Source organism: Ambystoma mexicanum, chromosome 5p, assembly GCF_040938575.1.
Source record: "Ambystoma mexicanum isolate Mex_15411 chromosome 5p, UKY_AmexF1_1, whole genome shotgun sequence".
In the NCBI taxonomy this organism is placed as follows: domain Eukaryota; kingdom Metazoa; phylum Chordata; class Amphibia; order Caudata; family Ambystomatidae; genus Ambystoma; species Ambystoma mexicanum.
In genome coordinates this window covers 1,110,946,625-1,110,973,235 of record NC_090930.1, presented here as the reverse complement: position 1 = coordinate 1,110,973,235, position 26,611 = coordinate 1,110,946,625, and the positions used below count along the sequence as shown (strand labels likewise).

At 45.3% G+C, this 26,611-nt stretch overlaps 1 protein-coding gene across 2 annotated transcripts in view; it reads left to right on the top strand.

The window, feature by feature from the left end:
- Window positions 1-26,611, top strand: part of KDM1B (lysine demethylase 1B) — a 1,796,634-nt gene that overhangs the window by 1,106,529 nt on the left and 663,494 nt on the right. For both annotated transcript variants that reach the window (XM_069613586.1, XM_069613587.1), the window contains one exon: window positions 3,088-3,219. In XM_069613586.1, coding sequence (XP_069469687.1) covers window positions 3,088-3,219 — 132 coding nt within the window. The remainder of the gene's footprint in view (window positions 1-3,087; window positions 3,220-26,611) is intronic.

Sequence of the window (26,611 nt, the reverse complement as noted above, 5' to 3'; positions counted from 1 at the left end):
TGCCACCCCATACTCGATTTGCAATGGTTAAACAAATTAATCAAAAAGCAAAGAAGCAGAAAGATCACGTTGCAGGAGTAATAAGGGGGGTACACACTCAAAATGACCTGGTGTCTCTGGACCTGCAGGACACCTATTTTCATATCCAATACATCGGAACACAGAAAATACCTAAGGTTTGTTGTAGGGGATGAACACTATCAGTTCCAAGTGCTCCCTTTTGGACTCAAGTCCGCATCCCGGACGTTCACCAAGTGCCTCACACCCATAGCAGCAGATCTTCGATGGAAGTGCCACCACGTCTACCCCTATTTGGATAATTGGCAGGTCTGAGTGCCAACCAACAGCAGGGCGAAACAGTCCACTTCCAGGACAGAGCTACTCCTTCAACAACTAGGATTTACAATAAATTACAAAAGATCCTTTACATGACCCTCCCAAAAAGTTTTTAGGGGCACAGTTCTCCACGGCAGAGGTGTTAGTCAGATCATCCATCGAAAGGATCCAAGCACTCAAAGCATTAGTTCCAACCTTCACACCAGGGAAATGGATCTCAATCCTCTGGTGCATGGGTCTACTGGCCACCATATCATCCAGCATCCCTCTAATCCTGCACTGCAAGTTACACATGAGGGCCCTGCAGGAATTTCTGGTCAGTAGGTGGTCGCAGATCGAGGGCTTTGGGAAAGCAAAGTAAAATCACTCCCTTTCTCACACATAACGTCCGGTGGTGGTCCAACATGCAAAATGTAGCTGTGGAGAATCCATTTCAAGAGCTAATACCACAGAACACACTAGTCACAGAAGCTTCACTATCGGGATGGGGGGGCACACATCGGCCGTCTTCATGTCAATGGACTCTGGACAGCTGAAGAAAAATATCTACACACAAACGTTTTGAAGCCAAGGGTGGGTGCTCAAATCGTTTCTACCGATATTAAACAACTCCACATCAAGACTCCTTATAGACAACACCACCACATAGTATTATATCAGAAAGCAGGGAGGAGCAAGGTCGAAAACCTTATCCCGGGAAGCTCAAAGGGTTTGGAATTGGGCCTTCCCCAACGACCTCCTCCTCCAGGAATACACAACAAAATAGCAGACAGCCTAAGCAGAGCTAATGCGCAATGCTACGAGTGGGTGCTCGATAACAGTCAGCTAAGCAGGGTGTTCACTCAATCGCGCCGCCTGTCCATTGATTTTTTGTCACCAGGCACAACAAAAAATTCCACCAGTTTGCAAGCAGAACTCCAATGCAAGGGTCATTGGGGGGGTGCATTCTCCTTCCCATGGACCAACATCTTTGCCTACGCGTTCGCCCCAATACCATTAATCTGCAAGAGAGTGCAGATGATACGGGCGTACCTGTGTCGAGTGATCCCAATAGCATCCAACTGGCTGTGACAAACATGGTACCTGCGTCAACTGTCTGACGAACAACCAATTCACCTGGAGGGCCACGCCAATCTGCTGCCTCAAAACAATGGAAAAATTCTACATCATGAAGCCCAAATGCTTAAGCTGACTGTATGGCTCCTGATTTCACAGAGTTCGAACACTTGAACATCCCACAAGAATGTCAAGACATACGGCAGCCAGAGCACCCTCCACCAATCGTTCATATGTTCTAAAATGGTTTTTGCAACTGCTGTGCACAGCAACAAGCTCTACACTCCCTCTACGCGCGACCAGAGCAAATCCTCCCATATATGCTGTCCTTGGCCAATGAGGGGGGGGGGGCGGCTTTTGATCTCCTTCATCAAAGTAGGGAGCCATTTCTAGATTCACTCGAAAAAGGGACTGCGCTCTGCTTTTCAGCAACGCGCTGGTCAAGCATTTGCTGCGAGGAATATTTAGTTCTTTCCCTCCTACCAGAAAGATAACACCAGAGTGGAGTGTAAACAAGGTCCTCGCACAGCTCATGAAGTCACCATTCGAATCTTACGGTTTGGTAAAGACAAAGCGGTTCTTAGTACCAACCCCCACTTTATTCCGAAGATGCCTACCGAAATTCACAAAAATTCTAGCATCATGCTCACAGCCTTTATCCAAAATGCCGCACCACCAGCGGAGATTGCGTTACACTCTCTAGATGTAAAGCGGGCTCTTAAATACTAGTTGGACCGCAACAGGTCCTTCAGGAACTCAACTCTTTGTAGCATACGGCCTGTCGGATAAAGGGAAGGCAATCGCAAAACAGAGCATATCCAGGTGGATCTCCAAAACGTTTTCTTTTTGTCATGGAAAAGACAATGAGCCTCTTACGACTGCATTCCGAGCACATTACGTGAGAGCTACCGCTGCTTCCGCTGCACTGTGGTCAAGGACATATGCAAAGCAGCCACATGGGAGGTACCCCACAATTTCACAAGGCATTAATGTCTACAGAGTCAGCATTCAGCAAATGCATGGATAGGGAAGGCAGCCCGGCAGCTTCTGCTGTTTCATTAAGGTAAGCCCTGCAGCTCAAGGTAATATGCTTATGATCTGCTATATTTTTAACTACGTTTCGCCTCCTAACAAAAGCTAATACTTCTGGGTATTCTATTCACAGCATGTGAATCTATAAAACATCCAATGCTAGAGAAGGAATACGTTGCTTACATGTAACTCCATTTCTCAAGCATTGGCATCCTTCATAGATTCACATGCATCCTCCAGCCTTGCCCAGTGGTAAAAACGCTCTAGCATAATGCTAGCCAGCTAACACCAGTTAAAATGTGAAGGGAGGCTGCAGGGGCACAGCTACATACTCCAGGTCCCATTGGCGGGGACGATAAGCACCCATAACAAGGTGGATGGGCTGCAAAGAGTGTTAAAGTTTCCTTTGGGAAAAGGGTAACAAAGATGTAACCGAGGATTCCTAGCCTGACTACAGGAAATATTCACAACATGTGAATCTATGAAAGATGCCAATGCTGGAGAAATGGAGTTACAGGTAAGCAACTTATCCCTTCTCTGCCTTGTTCCAAAGCCCTTAAATCTGACTTTTATATGATTTAACCCAAACACTATTGAGATACGTATATAGGTCTATGCAACTTTTGTGTACTGCACCATTATACCTATGGTTTTTCTTTGCAGGTATCTGCCCGTTCTTGGGACCACAATGAGTTTTTTGCCCAGTTTTCTGGCGATCACACACTTTTGACTGCAGGGTATTCTACCATAATTGATGCATTGGCAGAAGGGCTGGACATTAGACTAAAGTGCCCGGTGAGTCTCGAATAATGAAACATATAGTGAACTGGGTTGGCATTGTTTGTTAGATTCTGTGCTTTATTCCTTAAAGATAAATGTTGATGTGCAATTATGTTTTTAACAGAGTAATCATAGAGCCATATGTTTATTTCTTCACCATTGCAAATATTTAATTAATTTACAAATATTTCATTCATTTGCAGTCTTTGTAGAATAATTCCCGGTCATCAGAACATTTTACTTAGTATTAGACTAGAGAAACGTTGGGCTTTTATTCCGTTTAGCTAATGGGTGGGTAAATACCCAAACTCTGTCCCATGTTTCATCACCTCCTACACTCATATTTGTAACTCTTGACGTTGCTTTATTAAGTGCTTATGCACTGACACTCCTTCCAATAACTAAAACTATGCATCGGATAAACCTGCTGCGACAATACATCCTCCCATCTTTGCATGCCGCTCCATCAAAAGTGCTTAGTAGTTGCTGCAAAACAGCATACAAATGATTTACAACAATCTTAAATGAAGAAAATATATTTCGCATTCTGTCAAAGCATACCAGGCTTTGGAGTCATCCTTTACAGCTCCTGCTCTTCAACCTCTTTTTCCCATTCATATGTTTTCAGAAGTGTTTTTAAATGGCCATCAACTGATAATAAAGAAAATGAAAGTATTTGACAGAAGCTGAAAGCATTTTACAAGTCTGAGGTCTGTTACCCAGTAAAGGCTTGAGGTATTTGCTCCCTAAATCTGAGAACTTTAGCTGTAATGATGCAATGGATCTGCCATAAATTAACTTGAAAAGCCTAACGGAGTATCTGTTGGACGTACCCAAGTGATAATGTGCGTAACTGACATCTGCAGTGAATTAGCCATCAGGACCAAAAAAGGCACGGCAGGGGTGTTTTAGCTTTCTTTTCTTGGGCCCCCCATTACCATGGACATTTTTATAATCTTTGAGTTTTGTCCTCTAGAAAATAAATCATATGAAAAAGTAAATATAGGACAAAAATAATGTACTTGGTTAAGAAATTGACAACATTGTCAATGCAAATTGGAAGTGAGCTTGGATTAGAAGATAGAAGTTGTACTAGACTTACAATTAGTAAGTAAAACAATAAGAGGTTCTATCTCTGCTGCACACCTTTCCAAAGAGGCTATAACCTGGATTGGGTCTTTCCTCAGCGACAGGACTGTGAGGGGGTTCTCCCCTTTGGCAGCGGCTGACCTGATCCCCATCCTGTACGGAGTTCCTCAGGGATCTTGCATCTCCCCAACCCTATACAACATATTTACTAAGCCCCTCTTTGATGATCTGGACCTTCTTGGTATCACCTACACTAATTATGCAGATGATACCCAGATTCTCCACCCACTTTCCGGGGATTACAACAAGGATTTGGCCTTGGTAAATAGGGTGTATCTCCTCATCCAGGCATGGATGGCAACCCACGGTCTATGCCTGAATGATGATAAAACAGAGCTTATCATCCTGGGGACTCACTCTAATCTTAGAAAACTAGGCCAAGACTACACCTCTTTTGAGATTGATGGTAATATCATCAAGGTGTCCAAGGAGGTGAAGACACTTGGCTTTTATCTGGATTCCACCCTCTCCTTCGATAAATAGGTTTAATCCATGGCATCATCCACAGCTTACACTTGTAAACTCATTAGAGCAGGTAAACACTTTCTCTCAGATGACAACTGCATTATCTTAACTAGAGCCTTGATTCTGTCTAGGCTCGATTATTGCAATGCCCTATACATCGGTGCTAACAAATCGATCATCCACAGAATTCAAATCCTACAAAATAATGCCTTGAGAGCAGTTCTTGGCATGTCCAAAACATCGCATATATCTAAGATTAGGCGCCAAAACAACTGGCTGACTACCCAAAATAAAATCCATTTCAAAGTTGCATCCCTTGTTCACAAAGCTTTGAACAATGCCGCACCTAGCTATCTCACGGACAAATTCCTAAAGAGAAGCTCCACCTGAACCGCAAGAACTTCCAATGCCAATAGCCTCATCATACCGAGATTTAGGCTGGCTAAGGCTGGGGGTGGCAGCCTCCAGGTCCGAGCGGCCCAATTATGGAATTCACTGCCACACCCTCTACGTGAGGAGCAGCCTTTTTTGAAATTCAGATCCAACTACATCAATCTGCTGAAGTCTGCCGATGACTTGTTGCTCACTAGCTCTTACAAAACTTTGGATACTTCCTAGTGTATATACATATTTATTCACCAACCTACTGCCCAGTGGTACATCTTCCCTATCTGGCTAGTGATCTGACGTCATTTTAGTGCCTTTATATATTCTGTCTTGCTTGTAACTAGCAACTGACCCTCTATGGCCTGTATATATTTTGCATTTGCATGTAATCTGTAACCACGCAACCTCAAGCCTCGCATATTCTGTACTGCTGCGCCCGGCTACCTTGGGGTTTGGTGCGCATTATAAGTGAATAAAACAAACAAATAGACAAGCTGGTGGGTATTCGCTAGGTTTGTGTTGGCAGGATGGCCACAGTGGAGAACCAGCTGAGGGGATGCATTGGAACAGTGTTCAGGAGATCTCTTCCAAAATGGCATCCTTGAAGCACTCTGCACTTCAATCCGCCCAATCTAATTTAGCATCTGTCAATAGAAGGGTAGAGTGATCTGTGGTCACTCGTGTCTGTCTTACTGTTGATACCACAATCTCCTCAAATCCAACATTTAACCCCAGGCTATGGCCACTGGCCCTTCTTTAAATATTCATTTACCAGACTGCTTTGATAGGGATCCTGGTAAAGTGACGATATTTTAGTCCCAGTGTTTCTTATACTTTGTTTTGAAGCAGTCTTGCATCCCAACGGATCGGGCAAAGGTGATATTCGTCATCTCGAACTTGGGTATTGATATTTTATTTCTGTTGCGCTCGTACACAAGTGTTTCAGAGCGTGACAAGGCAAGGGAGGGGAACAGGGGAGAACAAAACAGCGATCTTACTAGGCCCAGTGATGTTGAGAACGCACAAGTGCATGGGAGAGGGGGAGGGGAAAGTACATGGCAGGGGGGAGAAGTGGAAAGTGCGAAGCAGAGGAGAAACGGATAAATAACAATAAATAAATAATAAATGCAACAAACAGTGGTAGTGCAGCCAGCAATTTGCAAGTGCTAGGTTTAAGGCAGCAGACAGGGTATGTCTGATAAGTGCAGGAAGAAAAAGGGGGGGGGCTGTATGGGTACAGATACAGACCCCAGTGCAAGGGGTGGCCCGGAGGCAGTGCGGGAGGGTGGCGGGGTGAGCAGATACCTGGGCCCGGAGGACAGAGGGTGGCCAGGTGCATAGTGCCAAGAGAGAACAGATCAGCAGGTGGTGATGCTATGGCATGAGCCACCCCCTTGCTTAGTACAGGAAATCCTTTTCTGACTGGTTATGCCGTTTTTAGTGCCACATTTATGAAAATTGTTGACAGGCTTTACAGTGCACAGGATAAAGGGGTACAAATGTTAACTTTGAGACAAGGATCTCATGATTTATCCGAAGAGGCACAACTTATAGTGTTGCTACATGGACTGAAAGATGGGCTACAGGGCACGTTGGTGCAAGTGCATTCCCACCCTGCCATGCTGGATGAGCTTGTTTTTATTCTGATTAGACCATTGCCTGCAGGTCTTTAGCACCTAGTTGATTGGGTACTCATGTACAACCCTATGTAATTAGGAGGTGCCCAAGGTTCTTTGTCTGCATAAGAGGCAATACAGTCATCATCTGACTCCCTGTCTTGCCTGCTGGTTGTTATTCTTCACCTGCTTTACGTATGCTGTATTATATCGCCCTGGCAAATTGCATGACAAAGCTGATGCCTTATCGAGACAGGAGATGAACACTAAGTAACAAGTGGAACATTTATCTATTCTCAGTACTCTTGTTATACCAATAGCAGGTCATGAAGGCATTATGAAATACAGAATTAAAATGTACGTGCAGTCACATAGGTATTCCCTCTGCTGCAGCAATATCAGACATAAACCTCTCCTGGCTGATGTGTTGACCTGTCGCAGTCAATTGTAAGTCCTAACCAAAGAAGTGCTAATGGAGCTACCACAGTGGTGTTCTCGCAGTCTGGGATATCCTGTCATGAAACAAACTTGCAAGATATTTCAGCAATGGTTCTGGGTGCCACATTTGAGTAAAGCAATCATGAGATACGTTCTTAAGTGTGTTATTTGTGCTAAGCAAAAACATGACGCATTTCCCCTGCGGGTCGGTTGCAACCACTCAAAGCCTCTTCACCCGGGGATAAATCACTGTGGACTTTTGAACAGATTTACCTCCCTTGGTTTTTTGGGCCAAGGTAATCTTGGACCATAGACTTTAGTTTATGTGAAAACTGGTGGGCAGACTGAAAGAGTTGATTAGGTCATAGAAAAATACCTGCATTGCTATGTTAATCATACCCAAGATAATAGGATTGACCCACTGCCTCCAACAGAATTTGCGCATGGCATCCATTACCACACCTCAATTGGTATTGACATCCATTACCACACCTCCATTGGTATGGGTCCTTTCTTTTGCTTAACAGGGGTACACCCGGTCCACTAGCTCTGACCCTGCAGCTCAGGAATTAGCAAAATGGTTGGTTGATATATACAACAAGGGCCAAATCAATCTGCAAAAAGCCAAAGAATAGGATAAAGGATACACAGACAAAAAGGAGGTATAAGGTCCAAGAATTGATATGGCTTTCATCCAAATACATTTAGTACAGACGCCTAAGAACCTAAAACCATTTGCAATGAAGATATTGCTTCCCAAACATGGTGCATTCATCCAGTGTCTGATTTCTTCCTTATGAATGCATCTCGGATGTCACATCGGATACACTTTGCCATGCTCCCTCCTGTCCGAGTTTCAGGAACCAGGGTTGTGCAATACATTCTTCACTCTAGATGTAGGGAGTTGTGGGACGGAGTATTTCCTTAATTGGAAGGGCTGTGGTCCTCAGGAACAGTCTTGGGTACCTGACTTGTCCATTGTGGCAGACAGATTGGTGCGGTTCTTCCATACACAACGTCTGAGGAAGCCTTGGGTTTCTGGGTGAGGTTACTGTCAAGCATCCGCCTACAAGCACCTCCTTGGACGAAGTTACCCTGACGCTCCCTGTGAGCAGCATCAACAGCACCACAGAAGCGAGCATGTCTCCTTTCAATTCCCTCATTCCTGTCTCCTTAGGATCAAGCCATTCCTTCAACCTGCTCTGCTGCCCCTCACCTACCTTGGAAACAAATGGCGGCTGCTTCTGGCTTATGCAGTCCTTAACGTAATCTGCCTGCTCCTGTTCTGCTTCTTCGGTTTGTCTTCTTTATCTGCGTCTGCTTCTGACATTTCGCTTTGAGGCCTATGGGCGAGTAGCACATTATAAGAATTGAAAATAAATAAAATAAATTGAAAGTCGCTTGGACTTTATCAGGCTCTTCTCTCCCTTTGTTCTACACCCTCCACACGGGTGCTCCTGGCATATGCAGCCTCCATTCACTGGGCTATTTTGTCCCTTTTTTATTTCCTCCTTCACCAGCACCAGCTTCTGGCATATATATTGTGGGGGAAAGAGAAATGTTTATTATAAAATGTTGAGCTCTGATCTGACTTGACGAGCTGTGCTGCAGTCATAAGAATCAAACCAATATTAATGTTGCTGCAATAGCTTAGGCCACACCAAAATAAGTTTACACTTATCTGGTTAGATAGTCGACTCCATCTTGGAAACAGTGAGATGCTTGCATACAAGTAGTGTTTCTGTGTTGCCAAGCTTAAGCGAAAATATTTGTTTTGCATTGCTCAGCTACTGCGCAGTGAGGTCGTTTTGTTAGACTGTCTACTCATATTTTTGCTCTGCTCTATGCTGCCTGACACCGTTTGGAGTTAAAACTAGATAAGAATACATTCTCTATACCAAGCTTGCAGGTACAAGATGAGAAGTGGGCCACTCCTCACCGTGCCTAGAGAAGTGAAAGAATTGTAGCACCACTTTGGAGTTTTTGTGATAAAGCTGAAAACAGAAAAGGAGTACTCATTAGAAATGACTTAATGAGTGTGTAAGCCCATGCCTTTCCGATAGATTTCAGTGTGTTCAAACGTGTCTAAGACCTGCTACGTTTTGGGACGGGCAGGTCCGTTGGATTTTGTGTTTGGGAGCCTGTCCTGTCAATGTACATTTTTGCTTTTTCTTTGCTGCCATTAAACATTTACCAACCCTAACTCGCTCATCATTTGGATATTGTGTCTTCATTTTTCTGCTACAGCAGCCATAGCTCTGTCTTCTGCCTGCTCTTACTGTGCTCTGCCCATGGATACTACATTTGTTGACCTTTTGAGGGGTTTCCTCATTTCCTGATTAAAGCATGTCATGTGTGTGTAAACCTGTAAATTACTATGTAAGGCTCCTCACCAGTTCTGTGACCCTTTTAGTCCTACCCTGGCTTCTGTCATTGCCTACCAGTATTGTTCTTATGGGATGTTAAACCATCACCCAACCACTTCGGATCTTGTGTTTTTATCCACATACTTAATGCCTTAGAGCATGGTTCTGCAACCTTTGACTGCCCAGATGTTTTGGACTACAATTCCCATGAGCCCTACACATCATAGTCCACGGTGAAAAATCATGGGAGTTGTAGTACAAAACATCTGGAGAGCCAAAAGTTGCAGACCCTTCCTTTGGAGACTGTTGGTGCAGGCTTCCACTGCTGGGTCGTGGTCCACAAGTTTTCCCATGTTGTCCTCAGACAGTGAAAGCAAAAAACTGGACGCCATTGATTGCAAGGTATGTGCTGCTGACAGCCTGCTTTGAGGACTGTCAATATTACCTTTTCCCTGGCATAGTACTCCTATACACTCTTGAGTGTAATCTCTGAGGCTATTGAAAGTTTGCCAACGCAGGAAGCAAAAGACTGTTTGCCTCTTTGGTTGGTGATAGTAAGGAGGCTGCACAGCTGATACTGAAGTCTGGACTGGAGACGGACAGCGTGGCTTGTGCTGTGGCTTACATTTCCGGAGGAGTACTTCAGGATGAAGTCAAATCTCCTTGACATCCCATTTGATGTCATCAGCCTGTTTGAGGTTAAACCCTCTAAATCCTTGGAGATTTGCAAGGTCTCCAAGGACACAGCTATGTGTTTGGTTTAACTGGTCAACTGTCTGCTTCCCCTACTAGCAAGGGCCGTTCCTTTTAATCTTATACACACTTTGCCCTCTGTGGTAGGATGCTGTCACTCTCTGGCAAGCAGGACCAGCATCACTTCCCCCTCCAGGGTAGAGGCAGAGGTGCCCAAAGAGTTGCTGTTGTGTCCACCTGTTAAGCTCACCTGGCTCCCACAGAGGCGTCGATCTGAACTGGACTGCTGCAGTCTCCACCAATGTGACGCGTAGAGCCGAGATGACCGACTGGACTGGCCCACCTAACTTCGTTTGCTTGGCCCGTAGGAGTATTCTCCTGCAAATGGAGAAAGGGAATTAACCACCCGTGAAGTTGAGTGTTAACCCCCACCCTCGCTGTTCTCCCCACTGATCACTTTTAATGTCCCCTCTTATAGTCTCACCTGATGGTTTGGAAAGATGAGCTCTCCATCCTGCGTTGAGCGCAGGGGCGCGTAGATATCCAGTTGCTTCACTGGTTAGAAGGAATTGGCAAGTTCCAGAACAATATTGACTCTGAGATTTCCGGCGAGTCGCCGTAAGTATATAGTCCGTAAGAGTTCAAATGTCTGACTTTCACTCTTGTCCGATTCCTTGCAGGTTGCAGGTTGCAGCTTGACCCTAGCGAAGAGTTCCTTGTGGCAGCCGGTGATATTCAGATAAGGATTTGTATTATCCAACACAGTTCGATAGAATAATGTCAATATGTAACCTGTTGCTTTCTCCCTTATTCAGATGCTGAGAGAAATTATGAAGTCTCGGGGAATAATGCCTCCGGCGGTAATATTAGGTAAGTCTATTGTGGTGAGAAGGATTCCCCTTGTTTGTCCCTTGGTTTCACCTTGCTGTCCTTTTGTTTCCCCTTAGGGGCCGGGGTACGGCGAGGATGCGATGGAGGCTGCGCCGATCCCGTGAAGAGGAATAGTACCCCCGGCGGTAAAATCAGGTAGTCTATGGGGGTGACTAATATTGCTTCTGTTTATTCCCTTGGCTCACCTTGTTTTCTTGTGTTCCCCTTAGGTGCTGGAGTGCGGCGGGAACATGCAGGATGCGGTGGATAGTGAAGATGCTGCGAAGGCCGGTGAGTTCAGCTCGGCACTGCAGCAGGCGAGGCGATGCGCAAAAAATAACTTCTTTCTTCCAGCTTGAAGGCACGGTGGATTGGGAACTCAGGTAAGAATCAAAGGTATTGCTGTTGTCCTAACCTTATCTCCTTCTTTCCCCCTTTTCCTAGGAGCTCCAGACTCGAGGCGGGCGTGGCTGAAGACTGGATGCAGACTTGCAGGCACGGTGAGCGTTACGCTGCTGGATGCAGAATAACGCGAAGCGTGTGCTGCTCTTCGGGCGTGGTTTAAATAGCCTCCAAAGTAGTCCAAGGTAAGTATTCCTCCCCAGCCCCACCCGAGTAAAAAAATAGTCCCTAGGTAAAGTAGTCGCTTCCAAGCCTCTTTTGGCTTGGAGCTCTTGCAGCATGGTCTGCATCAGGTAAGTTTGCAGCATGGTCTGCATCAGGTAAGTTTTAATCTATGAGCCTGGCGCCTATGGCAAATAGCTCCTAGCAGGGGTTGTTGGGCTTGCTTGGAATAACTTGATTCCTGCTTCCGGGGTTGCTGGACTTTGTCTGGGTCCCCGGGGGTAGGCATCATGACAGCACTGTCCTCTTGATAACCTCTGCTCTAAAACATTTTAATCTGGACTTAGTTAATTTTGATTTGGTGGGAGGGAGTTTGTCCCTGTGCTTTATGAAGTAGCAGCACACCACCTCATAGGTCTGGGATTTACTGGTTGTGTCTCATGGCCACTGCCACCCTTTTATCCAACGCACCCCTGATCACTGTACTTCACATCCTTCCTCCATTCCCGTATTTCCTTATGCTGGAGGAGGTTCAGCAACTTAGAGGGAAGGTTGGCAATGGTTTTCAGAACCAAAGGAGGACTTGGGTATGTGTCCCATGATGGATCTGCAGAAGCTACATGTGTACTTGTACAAGGGCATTTTTTTTTGTTTTTATTGGTTTTTCAATTATAATGAATACATTCATTCAAACGTGACAATTGTCATCGGATCAACATAATAAGTAACAGAAGTAAAAACATTCTATAGAAACCAATAACTTGATTGATAGCTGAGATGCATGTCTCAGGTTCAGTGTGCTGCCTAGTGCAAGCAATGTAAGGAACCTATCAAACCGTTTAATACACATTTTTATAATTCATTTTCAGCAGGGCATAAAGTGAAGTGTGGTACAGTGCAGTACAATATGTTATAGACTAACGTAGTTCTGCCTAAGACCTTTTTCTAATCATTTCCGTCTTTCCAAATTTCTGCAATAGGTACACCTGCCCACTTCCGAAGTAAACTCTAGAGGAGAACTGGTTAAGTGTCTTGCACACTACATGACATGACACAGTGCATTTGCTTTGTTCACAGCCAATATATCCTCCCTCAGGCTCAGCCCCACCTCCATCTGTATAAGAAATAAGGTTGTGTCTTGTATAGTTGTGCATGGATAAGTTTAAGTTAATCACATTGGTCCAGATTCTCCAGGTCTTCAACTGCGGAAATGGCTGGAGTCACTGGACCTTCACGATGCCTACTATTTATTTTATTTGAACTCTTATGCACCACTGACATTGTCTTCAGAATAGGATAGGGAGATTAGGATAGCCAAAGTATATCAGAGGAGGTGGTCTGGCTATATTAGGTGCAGGGAAAGATGCAGGTTTTGAGGCTTTTATGGATCTTCAAAGCAGTCAAGCAATGCGTCAACCAGCTACGCGACCCTGCCATACCACACTCCATCAAAAAATCCATCACCTTCTTCATTGACAAAACCAGCAAGATTCGCCAGCACATAGACAACAGCTCTGCATCCACAGACCCATCTCGCATCCCTCCTCGCGAAATCTCCACACCCTGGACAACATTCAATACCATCTCTACAGAGGACCTGGTAGAAACCCTGGCTGCCCTCAAAGCCACATTATATACAGACGGCATCATCCCAGTATCCATCCTCAAGACCCTCCCCGCAGAAGCTCTCCTTCCCTACCCGGAGATCATCAACGGCTCCCTAACCGAAGGCCCCTTCCCATTGACCCGAAAGACGGGACAAATCATCCCGCTACTAAAGAAACCCACTCTGGATCCCGACAACCTAGGTAACTATGTACGGTTGGAAGGGACCAATGTTCAGGCATGTTGGCTATGTTTTACTATTAAGCTTCTGGTTTCTTTGTCTCCTAAGATTCTTGAAAAGGTATGTAACCGTCAATACTGTATTGTGATTGCTATGCATATAAAAAAAGCTGAATAAACAGATGTTTAAAAGAAAAACCTAGGTAACTATTTCCTCATCACCCATCTTACCTTCCTAGGTAAGATCATCGAGAAAGCGGTATCCGCGCAACTGCAGCAACACATTGACACCAACAATCTCCTCCAAATTTAACAATCTGGGATCACACCCAGAAGCAGCACGGAGATGGCAACCACACAGATAGTTGACAATGCCCTCAACATCCTTGATGACGGCAACCCCTGCCTCCTGGTTCTACTCTACCTCTCGGCTGCTTTAGACACAGTAGACCACCAGGCGCTCATGAACACTACTACATCGGTGCATGGGGATCAGCAACCTTGTCTTACACCGGTTCAAGTCCTACCCCGCCAACCGCCAGCAGTTTTTTCAGATGGACTCCTCTACATCGCCAGTGCTGCCCGTCACATGTGGAGTCCCGCAGGGTTCCATCCTCTCCCCATTGATATTCAATCTATGCATGGAGCCGCTGGGAGCCCTCCTCGCCACACACAACATACATGCTGACAACACACAGCTATACCTCAAGATCGATTCCATCAAGGAAATCCACTGGCTCAAAACCTGCCTCTTGCTGATCCAGTCGTGGATGTCCAGTGCATACTTGAAGCTCAACTATTCCAATACCGAATTCCTACTCCTCACCAACAACACCAAAGGGGGGCCTAGAACTGGCTCAGAATGAGGCTGGGGTTGGTATTCAACCTATTTTCTGGTGCCAAAAAAGGACAGAAGCCTGAGACCCAACCTGGATGTGCAGCTGCTGACCATGTACTTAACAAAGGGCAAGTTCAAGATAGTCACCCTAGCCCAGATCCTCCAGGCCCTGGACCTGAATGACTGGTGTTTTCCCCATGTTGCCATCCAAATGAAACACTAGAACTACCTGGGATTCAAAATAAGTAAAAATCAATGACCAGTTCAAGGTTCTGCCATTCGGCCTTTCTTTGGCATCTAAGGTCTTCACCAAGCTGCTGGAAGTGGTGGCGGTTCCCATGTCTTTCCCTAGCTGAATGATTGCCTTGTGCAAGCCTGCTCTGCAGACCTGGTGTCAGCACACCTGTACCAGATGTGCAGACTGTTTCACAGCATGGGCTTCTCCCTGGACTTCAGAAAGTCTCAAATGGTGCACTCCCAGTGCCTCTGAGATATCGGAGTGGTCTTAGACACTCGCTTGGGCCAGGATTTCCCAGCCGAGGATGGAGTAGCAAACCTCTGCATGATCGTCCATGTCTTCCAACAACAGGCATGGGTTCCAGCCTGGGCTTTTCTGCAGACCTTCTCCATGTTCCAGAGAGTGTCCAGAGACCTGCAATGGTGTTCTGTGAAGGACAATCTCCTGAGGGGGTTGTTGTTTCGTCAACATTGGCCCCAAGTGACCTTGGTCACGGGTGATTGTCTGAAAGGCTTAGAAGCTCACCTTCAAGAATGTACGGTGAGTGACCTGTGGTCTTCGTCGGAGTGCCGCAACACATCAATTTGCTGGAGTTGAAAGTGATCAGGCTGTCCCTACTGGCCTTTTTCCCCTCTGTGAAAGCCAAGACTGTGTTGATCCTGACGGACAACACTGTAGTTATGCATTACCTCAACACGCAGGGTGATGTTGGCTTCTTGCCTCTGTGCAAAGAAGCAATGCAGTTGGTGGTTCTGGGCTCTGGAGGACAACGTATTTGCGGATGCTCTGAGCAGATGGTCTTCGACCCACCCCATGTGTGGTAGCTATGCAAAGAGATTCAAGAGATTTTCTCTGGTTGGGCAACTCCTCTAGTGTATCTCTTTGCTTCCAGTGTGAACCGGAAGTGCAAGTGGTTCTGTTCCAGGGAATTCCCTGGTCGGGGAGCTCTGGGGGACGCCTGGACAGTCAAGTGGGAATTCGATCTGCTCTATGAATTCCCACCGATCCCCGTCATACCGTTGGTCCTCAGGATGGTGCGCCTGTTCAGTTTCATGATAATCTTGATTGCTTCAGATTGGCCTGGAGAACATGTTCCCGTGAGTTGTTGGACATGGCCATCTACACTCCCTTGTCACCTACCGCAGACGATAGGACCTCCTATCGCACTCGGAGGGTTGGGTTCTGCGCCTGAACTGCTGTAACCTGAACATTCATCACTGGCTGCTGAAAGGTTGGGGTATAAGGAGTGGGATTTGTTGTAGGACGTTCTGGACGTGCTCCTCTTTGCCTGAAGGCCCACCACCAAATCCATCTATAATAGCAGGTGGCAGATGTTTTTGGCATGGTGCCAGGAAAGGGATCTGGAATCCTTTTGCTTGCTCCATATCCTCTGTTTTTGGGTGCTTGCTATTATTGACCCGTATGGGCCTACAGATTGGTACAGTTAAGGGGTATCTTGTGGCCATTTCGGTCTTCAAGAAAACCCCAGAGCAGGACTCCTTCTTCACGTACCCCACAGTCATGCAATTCCTGAGGGGCCTTTCTAACATGTTTCCTCCATACCTTTTTGTTCCGGCATGGGATTTGAATTTAGTGTTGGCGTTTTTAATGCACACTCTGAATGATCCCCTTAATTCCTGTTCTTTAAGATTGCTCCCCCTTAAAGTGATTTTCCTGGTCATCTTTACTTCTCCTGCACAGGTGAGTGAGCTCCAGGCTTAGTCTGTTAAACCTCCTTCCTTGATATTCTCTAAGGAAAAGGTGACTTTGAGATTGAGACCCTTCTTACTCCCAAAGTAATCTCGGAATTCCATCTCTTTCAAAAGATCCATCTTCCAGACTTTTTTCCTCCCTTCCATGGTAGAGGAGTATTTCCATCGGCTTGACACAGTGCGGGCCCTGAGCTAATACGTCTCTTGCATGAGAGAGGCCTAGAAACATGACCAGCTTTTCATTGGTTATGTTGGTGCCGGGAGGGTAGCTCGGCGGCAACTTGCTCGCCTTGGAAACAAGACGACACAAAGCAAAACAGGTTCGATCCCCGGGTCCACGCTTAGAATCCTCAGCGTATTAAGCGCATTATAAATATGCAACTTAGAGACATATTCCTGTAACAGCGCCTTGATGCCCACGGACTGTGTGAGCGCTTTAAAAATAAATGCAAATATATAAATGCTGGCATGGCTTTGACTAAACAAGATCCTTTCAAGGTGAATCATGCTCTGCATCTCTGAATGCTACGATCTGGCTGGTAAGGTGGAGCCTGAGGGTCTAGGAGCACACTCCACCACAGGATAGGCCGCCACTTTGGCTCTGCATTGTGGAGTGCCTGTCCTGGACATTTGTCAAACGGCTATGTGGGCTCCCTTGCACGCCTTTGCTAAATACTACTGTTTGGATTCTATGTCCGGCCAGGACTCTCGATTTTAGTAGAGCAGTCCTTCAGAGTATTCTGGTTTAAGTGGTGTCCTCACTATCCTCCCTCATCCAGGTCTTTGTACTGCTTTGGGAGTCTATCGTAGATGAGGCCTTAGTGGGATGAAGGAGTCCATTAGAGGAACAAATTACCTCACTCTCAGTAATGTTCTTTCTGACGGATGTTTGCCCTCCATACCTGCTGCTTTTGGCAGATAGCTAGTACACCTTAGTTCCGTGGTCCCTTGCCGTCAGAGTGCTAGGGAAAAAGGTTGGAACTGAGGTGCCAGGGCACAGCGCCTCTATATATACTGGCCACAATGTCATGTCCGGTACAAGGCGCGTAGAGGCATTGGGCAGAGCTGTAGCACAGCCACGTTGTGCCTCCTGGTGGCGGAAAAGGTTCTGAAGAGCAGCTGCGCCAGGAGATAGAGATCATAGATCAGGAATCTGTGGGAGGAATGTCCATCAGAAAGAACATTACCAAGAGGTAGGTAATTTGATCTTCACCGTGACATGGTGGTTTTATGGGCACACCCATCTATTTTGCCTACTGAGGTTTCTGACCTACGTATAAATTAGGAGATCATTTTTGGGCATGTTTTTTCCAGACCCACAATTTGAAGCCAATTGAATCTTGCACAACCTAGATGTTCGAAGGGTCTTCAGGTTGTAGCTGAGAGGACTAGGTGTGTCCATGGACAGGCTTTTCATCACTTTTGGAGGAGTGCATCCTGGCAAACAAGCGGCTAAAATGACTATCGCAAGATGGATAGTGTCTTACATTTCCTATGCTTATGAAGTTGAGGGCAAGTCTGCCACTTGGGGCCTACACGCCCATTTGAGTAGAGCAAAATGCACAGCAGTAGCCTTTCAGCACCATGTGCTAGGTGGCCACTTAGGCCTCTCGTTCAGCTTTTTGTAAACATTACACACTAGACTCCAGCTCTAGGGCTGATACCTAATTTGGCCAGGCAATCTTCAGGAACTTTTTTTGCACCAGTTTAATTCCATCATCCCTGGGTCGGAATAGTGCTTTATTCGCTCCCATAAGTATGGAGGAAAGGGGCAGGATGTAGGACTACAGAAAATGTGCTCACCGTAGTGACTACTGTACTCTAGTCTAGTGTCCCCTTTCCTCCTTATGTTCTCCCTCCATCTCACTAAACTAGTTAGATAGGTCCTCCCTGTTCACTCGGTGCGTCAAGGGACTGAAGGGAAGAAGCAGGATATGGGTGTGGCCGTGCAATGTGCATGTGACCCGCATATGCACTCTCTAAATTCTTTAAGAGGAAGCACGCTTGGGCTTGCTATGGCTTCGAGCCTTTCCCCGCTCTGCAGGAACTTCCATAAGTATGGAGGATAGGGGACATTCGACTAAGAGTAGAGTAGAGTTGTCACTACAGTGATTCACTTTTCCTTTCATGTTACTAATGTAAATTGTGGTAAGACTACCTGGCAGACATTGGCAAGTATTTAGCCCCAGTGCCGTGCTTAGACCTGTGATTTGAGGATGCTAAAGTTATATATAGAGTAACAATGGCAATTGTATGCTATGGTATGGTTGTGTAGGCGGCCAAACTTACGGGTAATCCTGCCTTCCTCTGGGATTTGTAGCAAATTGTATAAGGTTAGACCTCACAGTCTGGGCAATCCCAAATATATATTTTTTGTGGTTTTCGATTAATTGATATAATTTGGTCTGCTACGATTCAGAAGCGAGACGTTAAAAAAAAGTTTCTTTTCTTAGTTGCACAGTATATTGGGTCTTATTTGCTGATACATTCAAGCACTGTCCTTTTTCTTTGCTCAATAAAACCATTTTGGTCAAGATAATGCAGTACTGCTCTAGCTTGATACTGAAAAGCCAAGGCGTGTTTCTCACTGAAGGACTTACTCAAGGGCTCTTTTAGTGGAAATTGAAAGAATAATACAAATATTAAAATGAAAAAATGGTACAAACCTTCCAATAAGTCATGCCACAGCCAACCACTTCAGAAGTTTGAATGCATTGAAAACACAGCAACTAAAACTCGGTGTATAAAACACCCTCTTTTAAAAGATGCATCTGCAGCTAAATCTAATTGATTTTAAAAACCCTTTTTTTCAAAATGGAAGCTTCTAATCACATGATTTGTAAAACACTTAAAATTTGATTTATGAAAAAAAACACTTGTTCTTCCTAAACCAATACAGAGTATTTTTTCCATCCCAGTACATTTTCCCACACCCTTACCTATTTTTAAAAATGAAAAGTGCCTTTTAAAGTACTTTCTCTTTCTACAAGACCTTTGATGCAGTGAGATATCCTCTTTACAAGACAACCTACTTTGACGAAAAAGTTTCATCTCCAATCACTCCCAAGTTCACGTCTATGGTAACATTTAATTGATATATTAAATAATAAAGCACTTAATGTATTAAATACATAATTTACTGAACATACTGTACTTAATGTAAAAGTTATAGTATTTTCCAGTTATTTTACATAAAGTGTACAAATGTCCATTAAATAAAGTAAGAGCATAAATCCTTGGTGAAGTGCTTGAATACATATATAGTTACAGATGAAATAGGTGTGAGTGCAGGAGTGGCAAAGCCATGCCTCATGGTGTGGGGGTCTACACCAGGCATGCATATGAGTCCGATCAGGTAAGAGTACAGGACTGGTAAAGCAACACCTCATAGTGCGGGGGGCTACATCAGACATGCATATTAATCCAGGTAGGTGCGAGTAAAGGGAGAGGGGGAAAGAACAGTAGGGAAAAACAAACAAATAAACAAAACAAAATACACCTAAGTTCGAATTTACCAATGAGCAGTAGATCAGTACAAAATGATGGGGGGGAAACAGAATTGGAGGCAAAATGGTACAAGCGAACAGCAATGAAGCCAGTCTCTAGATGTAACAGGCACAAGGTGCAGACAGCAATGCTGCCAGATAACAAGTGCAGCGTGCATAGGAGTAAGAGGGGAAGTGAGGAGCGTTGAAGGCCAAAACAGATATTTAAACCCAACCAATTGGAAACTGATGAATGAAACCACTGCACAAAACGCAGAGGAAAAAAAGTGTAAAGTAGGAGTATTTACTAACCAGATTTACTGTTTTAATATTCTGTTCGGAAAATATTATTACACAAAGAAAGTATGGAAAGTCTAATGAACGTATTTACATTAAAATCACATGCTACACATAGCACATAGAGGTAGCGTGATTTGCACAGTGGGAGTTGGTGTCTGTCAGTTTAATCTGTACTATGTTGATTGCAGGATATTAGTTTGGCTGTGTACCTAGTTTGAACTAAACACTGAAAGTGTTAGTATTGTTGTGCACTTGTTGTGACCTACTGATTGATCTTCCTTTTGAAAAGCGGAGAGAAAAAGCACTCTCAAAGTAACACAGAGCGAGCGCTCCGCGATAAACTACACCGCCCATAATTCCTAGAGTCGCCTTAACGCAAACATCAGGCCCTTCAGCGCCAGCGCTTCTGCAACGCTGGCTACAGAAGAGCCTCTCTACACGCCCCGCTTCAGGTCTTCACTGGTCCACGGCGTACGCACTGCACCCAGGAAGCTTACGAAGTTGTCCTGCCAGCTCGGAGGTACGTGTTGCTTTCACTTAACCCGGCCACATTGTGACGTATTCTTATAGCGTCTTGTCTCTAAGTTGTGAAAATTCTCTTTAGATCTACTCGGTATGGACATCCATCCAGAACTCACCCCAATACTTGCGCTTCAAAAATGAAGACGAGAGAAACTGGTATAGAATTACATTAATGAATTCTACGAGAATGTCACTAACAGGCAGCATCTTGGGTCTGACAGCACTGTAAACACGGCTCTGCTCACGGTGGAGCTACCTAAGATATTGTCATACGTTGCTGTTGCAAACCCCTGTAGCACAGGCACTCTGGGCCCCTTGCCACTATTAGAACCCGGCGCAGTAGACGCTTCGGTCCAGAGTTCAGTCCTAACTCAGCCCTAAGTAAGGCCCTTGGGAGAAGAGATTATAGGCATATCAAGTAAGAACAAATGTCCTAAAAAGAAGGTAGTTTCTCCCCAGAGAAATACTGCTAATTATGAAGGGGATAAGATCTCATCAACCCTTACGCATGAACAGACCAACTAAGGCAGGTCTACTATCAAGATGTCCCTGTTAAACACATGTTCGCTGAACATACATGATATCAATGTTCATGACTGCATACAGGAAAAAGACCCTAGATGTCATGTGTAACTGAAACCTGGCTTAGAGATTCAAGTGGCCCAAATCTAAGTCTAGCCTTCCCTCCTGGTTTTCTTTTTTTCTGGTAAAAACCGCGAACAAGAAACAGGGGAGCAGTGGCTCTCCTAGTTAAGTCAGACCTGCACCTCTTCGAGGCCCATATTACAGGAAGCAAAATCATCCATCTTACATTTCTCCGTAATGCTAATTGCTTCATCAACCTCATTATGGTATACCGACCTCCAGTCAAGATGCCAGAGTTTAATGAAGACCTACTTCACATCCTGGCACCTCTTAAACCTAATAGCCCACTGTACTACTATGCGACCTGAATAGATGGCTAGCTTATTCGGAAGACCAGGGCGCTAAAGAATTGGCGAGACATCTGAAAAACCAAAAATTGAAAATCCTTAACACAGAACCCACACACGTAGAGGGAAACATCCTGGATTAGGTTGCGATTAGGAATGTCACCATGAACATTACCATGATTAGACCCTGTGCTTGGTCTGGTCACTGCTTTGTAGAATGTCTTATGCACTAACCAAATAATCCCAGAAAGACCCACAATTTACCTAAAACAGTCACCAACAGAAACTTGAAAAAGATTGACCCAGAAGACATGCTTCAATGTCTAACACGGGTAATGGAAATGATCTCGGCTTTATACCCCCCAGAAGCGTTAGCAAAGATATACAACAATCAGTTAACCGACTTTCTGGATAGAGTTGCCCATCTGAAAACCAAGCAGGTCACGGACAAAAATTGCCTGCAAGTATGGTTTTCAAACGACTTGGTAACACTAAAAAGAAAAAGAAGGTGAGCAGAATGCCTATGGGAAAAATATCAAACAGATGAAAGCAAAACGCCATGGAAAACAATTCAATCTACAAAAACAAAATTCTAGATGCAAAGCAGATGTTCTACAACAAAGAAAAAGAGAATGCCGAGAATGATTCCAAAATATTATTTGAAATCTATCGTAATTTGGAAAACCATTACTTTAACCAAAGGCCTACACACCATCTAGGGAAGATTGCATCGAGGTTCAACAGGCGTTTGCCCCAAAAATCTCCTTGGCTTGGGCTAAAATATCTAAGCTACCTGAGAATGAGTGGCAGCCTCCAGCTTGCCAAAAAAGAGGATTGTGCATACTCTTTTCGCTTCCAACCAATAACAAGCGCCGATATGTGTGCTTTCCTTAGAGCTATGCGCCCAACCCACTGGCAGGGAGAAATTCTGCCCTCTAATCTCATTCTAAGCAATCCTAGTATATTTGTGCCCTTCATGGTTTGCTTTGTGAACTCTTCCTTTCACCACGGCTCGGTCCCAGACTCAATCAAACTGGTAGCAATCACGCCTTTGTTAAAAATAAAAACTTGACCCACAGGTTACAAACAATCTACGCCCTATGCAACACACTCACTATTTCTCTTGAAGGTTTTGGACAAAGTGGCATCTGTCCAATTCCAACAGCACTTAGAAAAATTGGATATCCTGCACCCTATGCAGTCGGGTTTTCGCCCTCAGCATGGCACTGAAAATGCCCTATTAGACCTGCAGTTGCATATGATTGACTACTTGGAAAAAGGCAAAGCTTGCCTTCTAGTATTTTTAGACCTGTCAGCCGCCTTCGATTTGCTTAATCAGGGTCGCCTACTGGACGCTCTGATCACAACTGGGAAATGCTCTAAAGAGGCCATAGATTGTATTCACTCCTTTTTGAGCAACAGGGAATCACGAATAAGCTGGGAGAGCTTCCTCTGATGCAGAGACAATATACAGAGTCCCACAGGGAGCATGCTCTTCAACGGCTCTTTTCCATCTCTATATGAAACCTTTCTTTGACTTATTAGCCAGCCTGGGTGTGTACTTCCCCAATTATGCTGACGACACCCAGCTCGTGATTGAGCTGTGTGGAGACTACAAGAGCGACTCAGCTAGGCTCAGTTCCATTTATTACTCTATAAAAGAGTGGATGTGCAGGAACTGGATGTGCCTTAATCCCTCCAAGATGGAGCTCATGATCTTTGGTTCTAAGCAGGCAAGAGCAAAACTAACCCCTAAATATAAATCCATGCATCTGGATGGAAACTGCATAGACATTCTAGATAAGGTTAAGACATTGGGCGTCTACATTGATGCTTTTCTTAGTTCCAAGGGGCACGACAATGTAGTTGTCAGCAACTCGCACTATCATCTTAAAGTACTGAGACATGCCAAACATTATTTATCACAAAATAATCGTGAAGTCTTGGTCCGAACCATCATTATGCCCCGGCTGGACTACTGTAACGCTCTCCTTATAGGAGCCAATAAACAATGCACTACCAAGCTCCAGATGATTCAAAATGAAGCAGTCAGGATTATTTTTGATATTTCGAAGAAGGAACCCACTTCCAGGGACAGAAGGAAATTGCACTAGCTGCCAGTGTCCGCCAAATCAAGTTTCAGGGCTCTCTCCTTTGGACATCAATGCTTACATGGGAAAGCTCCCAGCTACCTTAGAAAACGCATATCACCCTACGTACCTCCAGGTCCTCTGATCAGGCACCCAAGGACAACTTGTACTACGTGTAAAAAAGGCCAAAGTGAGTGGGCGCTCTTTTGACATCCTCACGCCTCTGGCATGGAATGCACTACCTCTGAAGCTACGTCTTGAGAAATGCTATCTGGCGTTTAAGAAACAGTTGAGACCTGGCTGTTTGAATAATTACTATCCTCAAGCTCTGACCACCCCATTTGTCTCTGGCTCGTTCTTTATTATTATTATTTTTTTTAAAAAATTTGGTTTTATTAAGTTTTTATGGTCATGTCATGAATAAAACAATGATACATCCTGTGAAATCAACAAAAGATTAATGTTCACAACTTTTGCCCCCCCTCCCTGCATTCCCACCCCCTTCCCTTTCCCACACCATGGTACATTAAATGATGATAGCAGCGGGGTTCAACACGTCATCTCACAAAGGTTAACTCTCAAGTACAAGGTGGCCCCCTATAAAGGGGGGGTAGCTCGAAACCGCCAGGGCCAGGCTTTAAGAACTGTGACTCACATTTTCACAGGTCCCTCTCGGGCAAAGCGGAGATGTCCAGGCGACAATGTTCCGATCTAGGAGACTGTCCAGAGCTCGTTGTCTTTCAGGCCGTTCTCCCATATTTGTCGAAGAATGGAAGCCATAGGCCCTCGATATTGGACTTAGATTCGTCGATCAAGTGGGTCAAACATTCCATATCATTAATTGCCCGTATTTTAGAAACCCACTCTCCCTCCCCCGGGGCTCGCGGTGATTTCCATTTTTGGGCCCAGCAGCAACTAGCCGCCACTAGCATAACATGTAGCATGTGGTTGTGTTTCACCTTAGGGACCCCCCTCAACTTCAATACCAAACAACATTAGCCAGGGGGATAGGGTCCTTTCCATTCCATCTACCTCTTTTATCCAAGAGAGGACTTCTCTCCAGTAGGTTTGTGCAGCGTGACATTTCCACCACATGTGTACATAATCCCCTATTTCTGTGTGGCATTTCCAACAATGAGGATCATAGCCCCTTCTCATTCTGGCTATTCTTTGTGGGGGGTAGTGCCATCTATGGACCAGCTTTAGGTCCTGGTGGCAGTATTGGGGAGCAGCTGTAGAGCGGTTGGCCTGTCTACATATCTCGGTCCATCTTTTTTCCATTATGGGAGTGCCTAGGTCCTTCTCCCACTGTCTGGGAGGATGGGGGTCTCGCGGGGCAGAGAACAGCAAAAGCCATAGAGCCGTGATATAACCCCTTTTGTCCCCTTATGTGTGATAATAAATTTCTCGAAGTCTGTCGGATCACTCCTGAGGGTATCTCCCCATCTACTCTCGGTGAGGGCTGTTAGGCAGAAACCTGTGCAGTTCCCTCTGGGACCACTGCAAAAGATTTAAGACTACAGGTGTTTGGCAGTAAACCCACTTGGTAGCAGTCTGTACCACACAGATTCACTTGGTAGCTGTGGCTGAGCAGTCAGACTTCCCTCAGGAAGAGTTAGGCAGTATACAGAGTATTCACAATAGGTCAAAAGGAACACAGTAGAACAAGCCAACACTGACCAGAGCTTGGTGTAAAAGAGATATAATTATTTATTTAAAACCACATCTAATAAAACACACAGGCACTAATATTACGCAGTTCAAAAACACGGTCACTAAAAGATATACACTCCCTTAAAAGAATACTTAGACAAGTCTTTAAGTAAAGCCCCACTTATTTTCAGACAGCGGTGAGCGCTTAACGCAGATGGCACTCTAATAATTCAGTTTAAAAGGGAGAGAAAGGCAGAGTATAAATTGAAACAGATCCCAACACTTTCACAAGAACACAGCAAGAGAGGAAGGCAGAGTCAAACCATGAAGTTAGAGTTCAGAAAGCCGGATCCACTTTAAGAGGATCAGAACGAAATGTGTTCAAGGTCACACGGTTGAAAAGTGCACAAAAGTCTCAAAGGTTCAGAAAGAGTTGGACCAAAAGAAAGGGACCAGTTAGATGGTCAAGGCGGCCAGCCCAGTCCAGAAGGTTAAGGGATTATTATTACCTTGTAGCAATCTTTAGAAAGGGAGGCCTGGCGGACACGGTACTTTAAAGTGGTGAGAATACTCCAGCGGGGCAGTTGTTCCTGGCAGCGGATGCAAGTCGGTGCTTCGTCCGGGGGAAGAGAGGATCTCGTCGGGGAGGAAGACAGGAGTCCGTTGCACTGCCAGGGAAGAAACCAGCCGCAGAGTTCTCAGTTAAAAGGAGCGGTCCTTTTGTTCGCGGTCCAGTGGTAAGTGGCTATCTGGTTGCCGGGATGCTTGGCACAGGCAATTAGACCACAAGACGTCCTGGGATGCGAGGAAAAGAAGGTAAACTGGTTGTGCCCACCAGTCAGGGGAAGAAGACTCTCCAGCAGGGAGATCTTCTCTGTCGTCGGGAAGTTGTGAGTCGGTTCCGCGGGGCTCCACCGGTGGTGTCGTCGTAGCAGGTCGGCTCAGCTTCTCCCTCGTCGGATTCTCAGGTCCTGTGGCGACTTCTGAAGTTCCAGTCCCCAAAGCCCTGCTTTTATGCAGCACACCCCCATTCACTCAGCCTAGCTGTCAATCAAACATGCTAAGTGGTGAGCCGGCCGGCTCACCACTTGGGCCAATCACACAAGAGTGCGACATGAGTTACCAAGGTAACTCAGTCCAGGGTGCCTAAACCCCCTCCCACACCTCCTGTGGTACCCAGACAGAGTGGCACCACTTTTGGAGGTTTCTGTGGAGAAGCCCGCCAAAAGTGGAACAAAGGGCTCGACTTGGGTTGGAGTCACAGAAGAGAACATAAATGCCATTTTAGAATCGAGTCCTGGCAA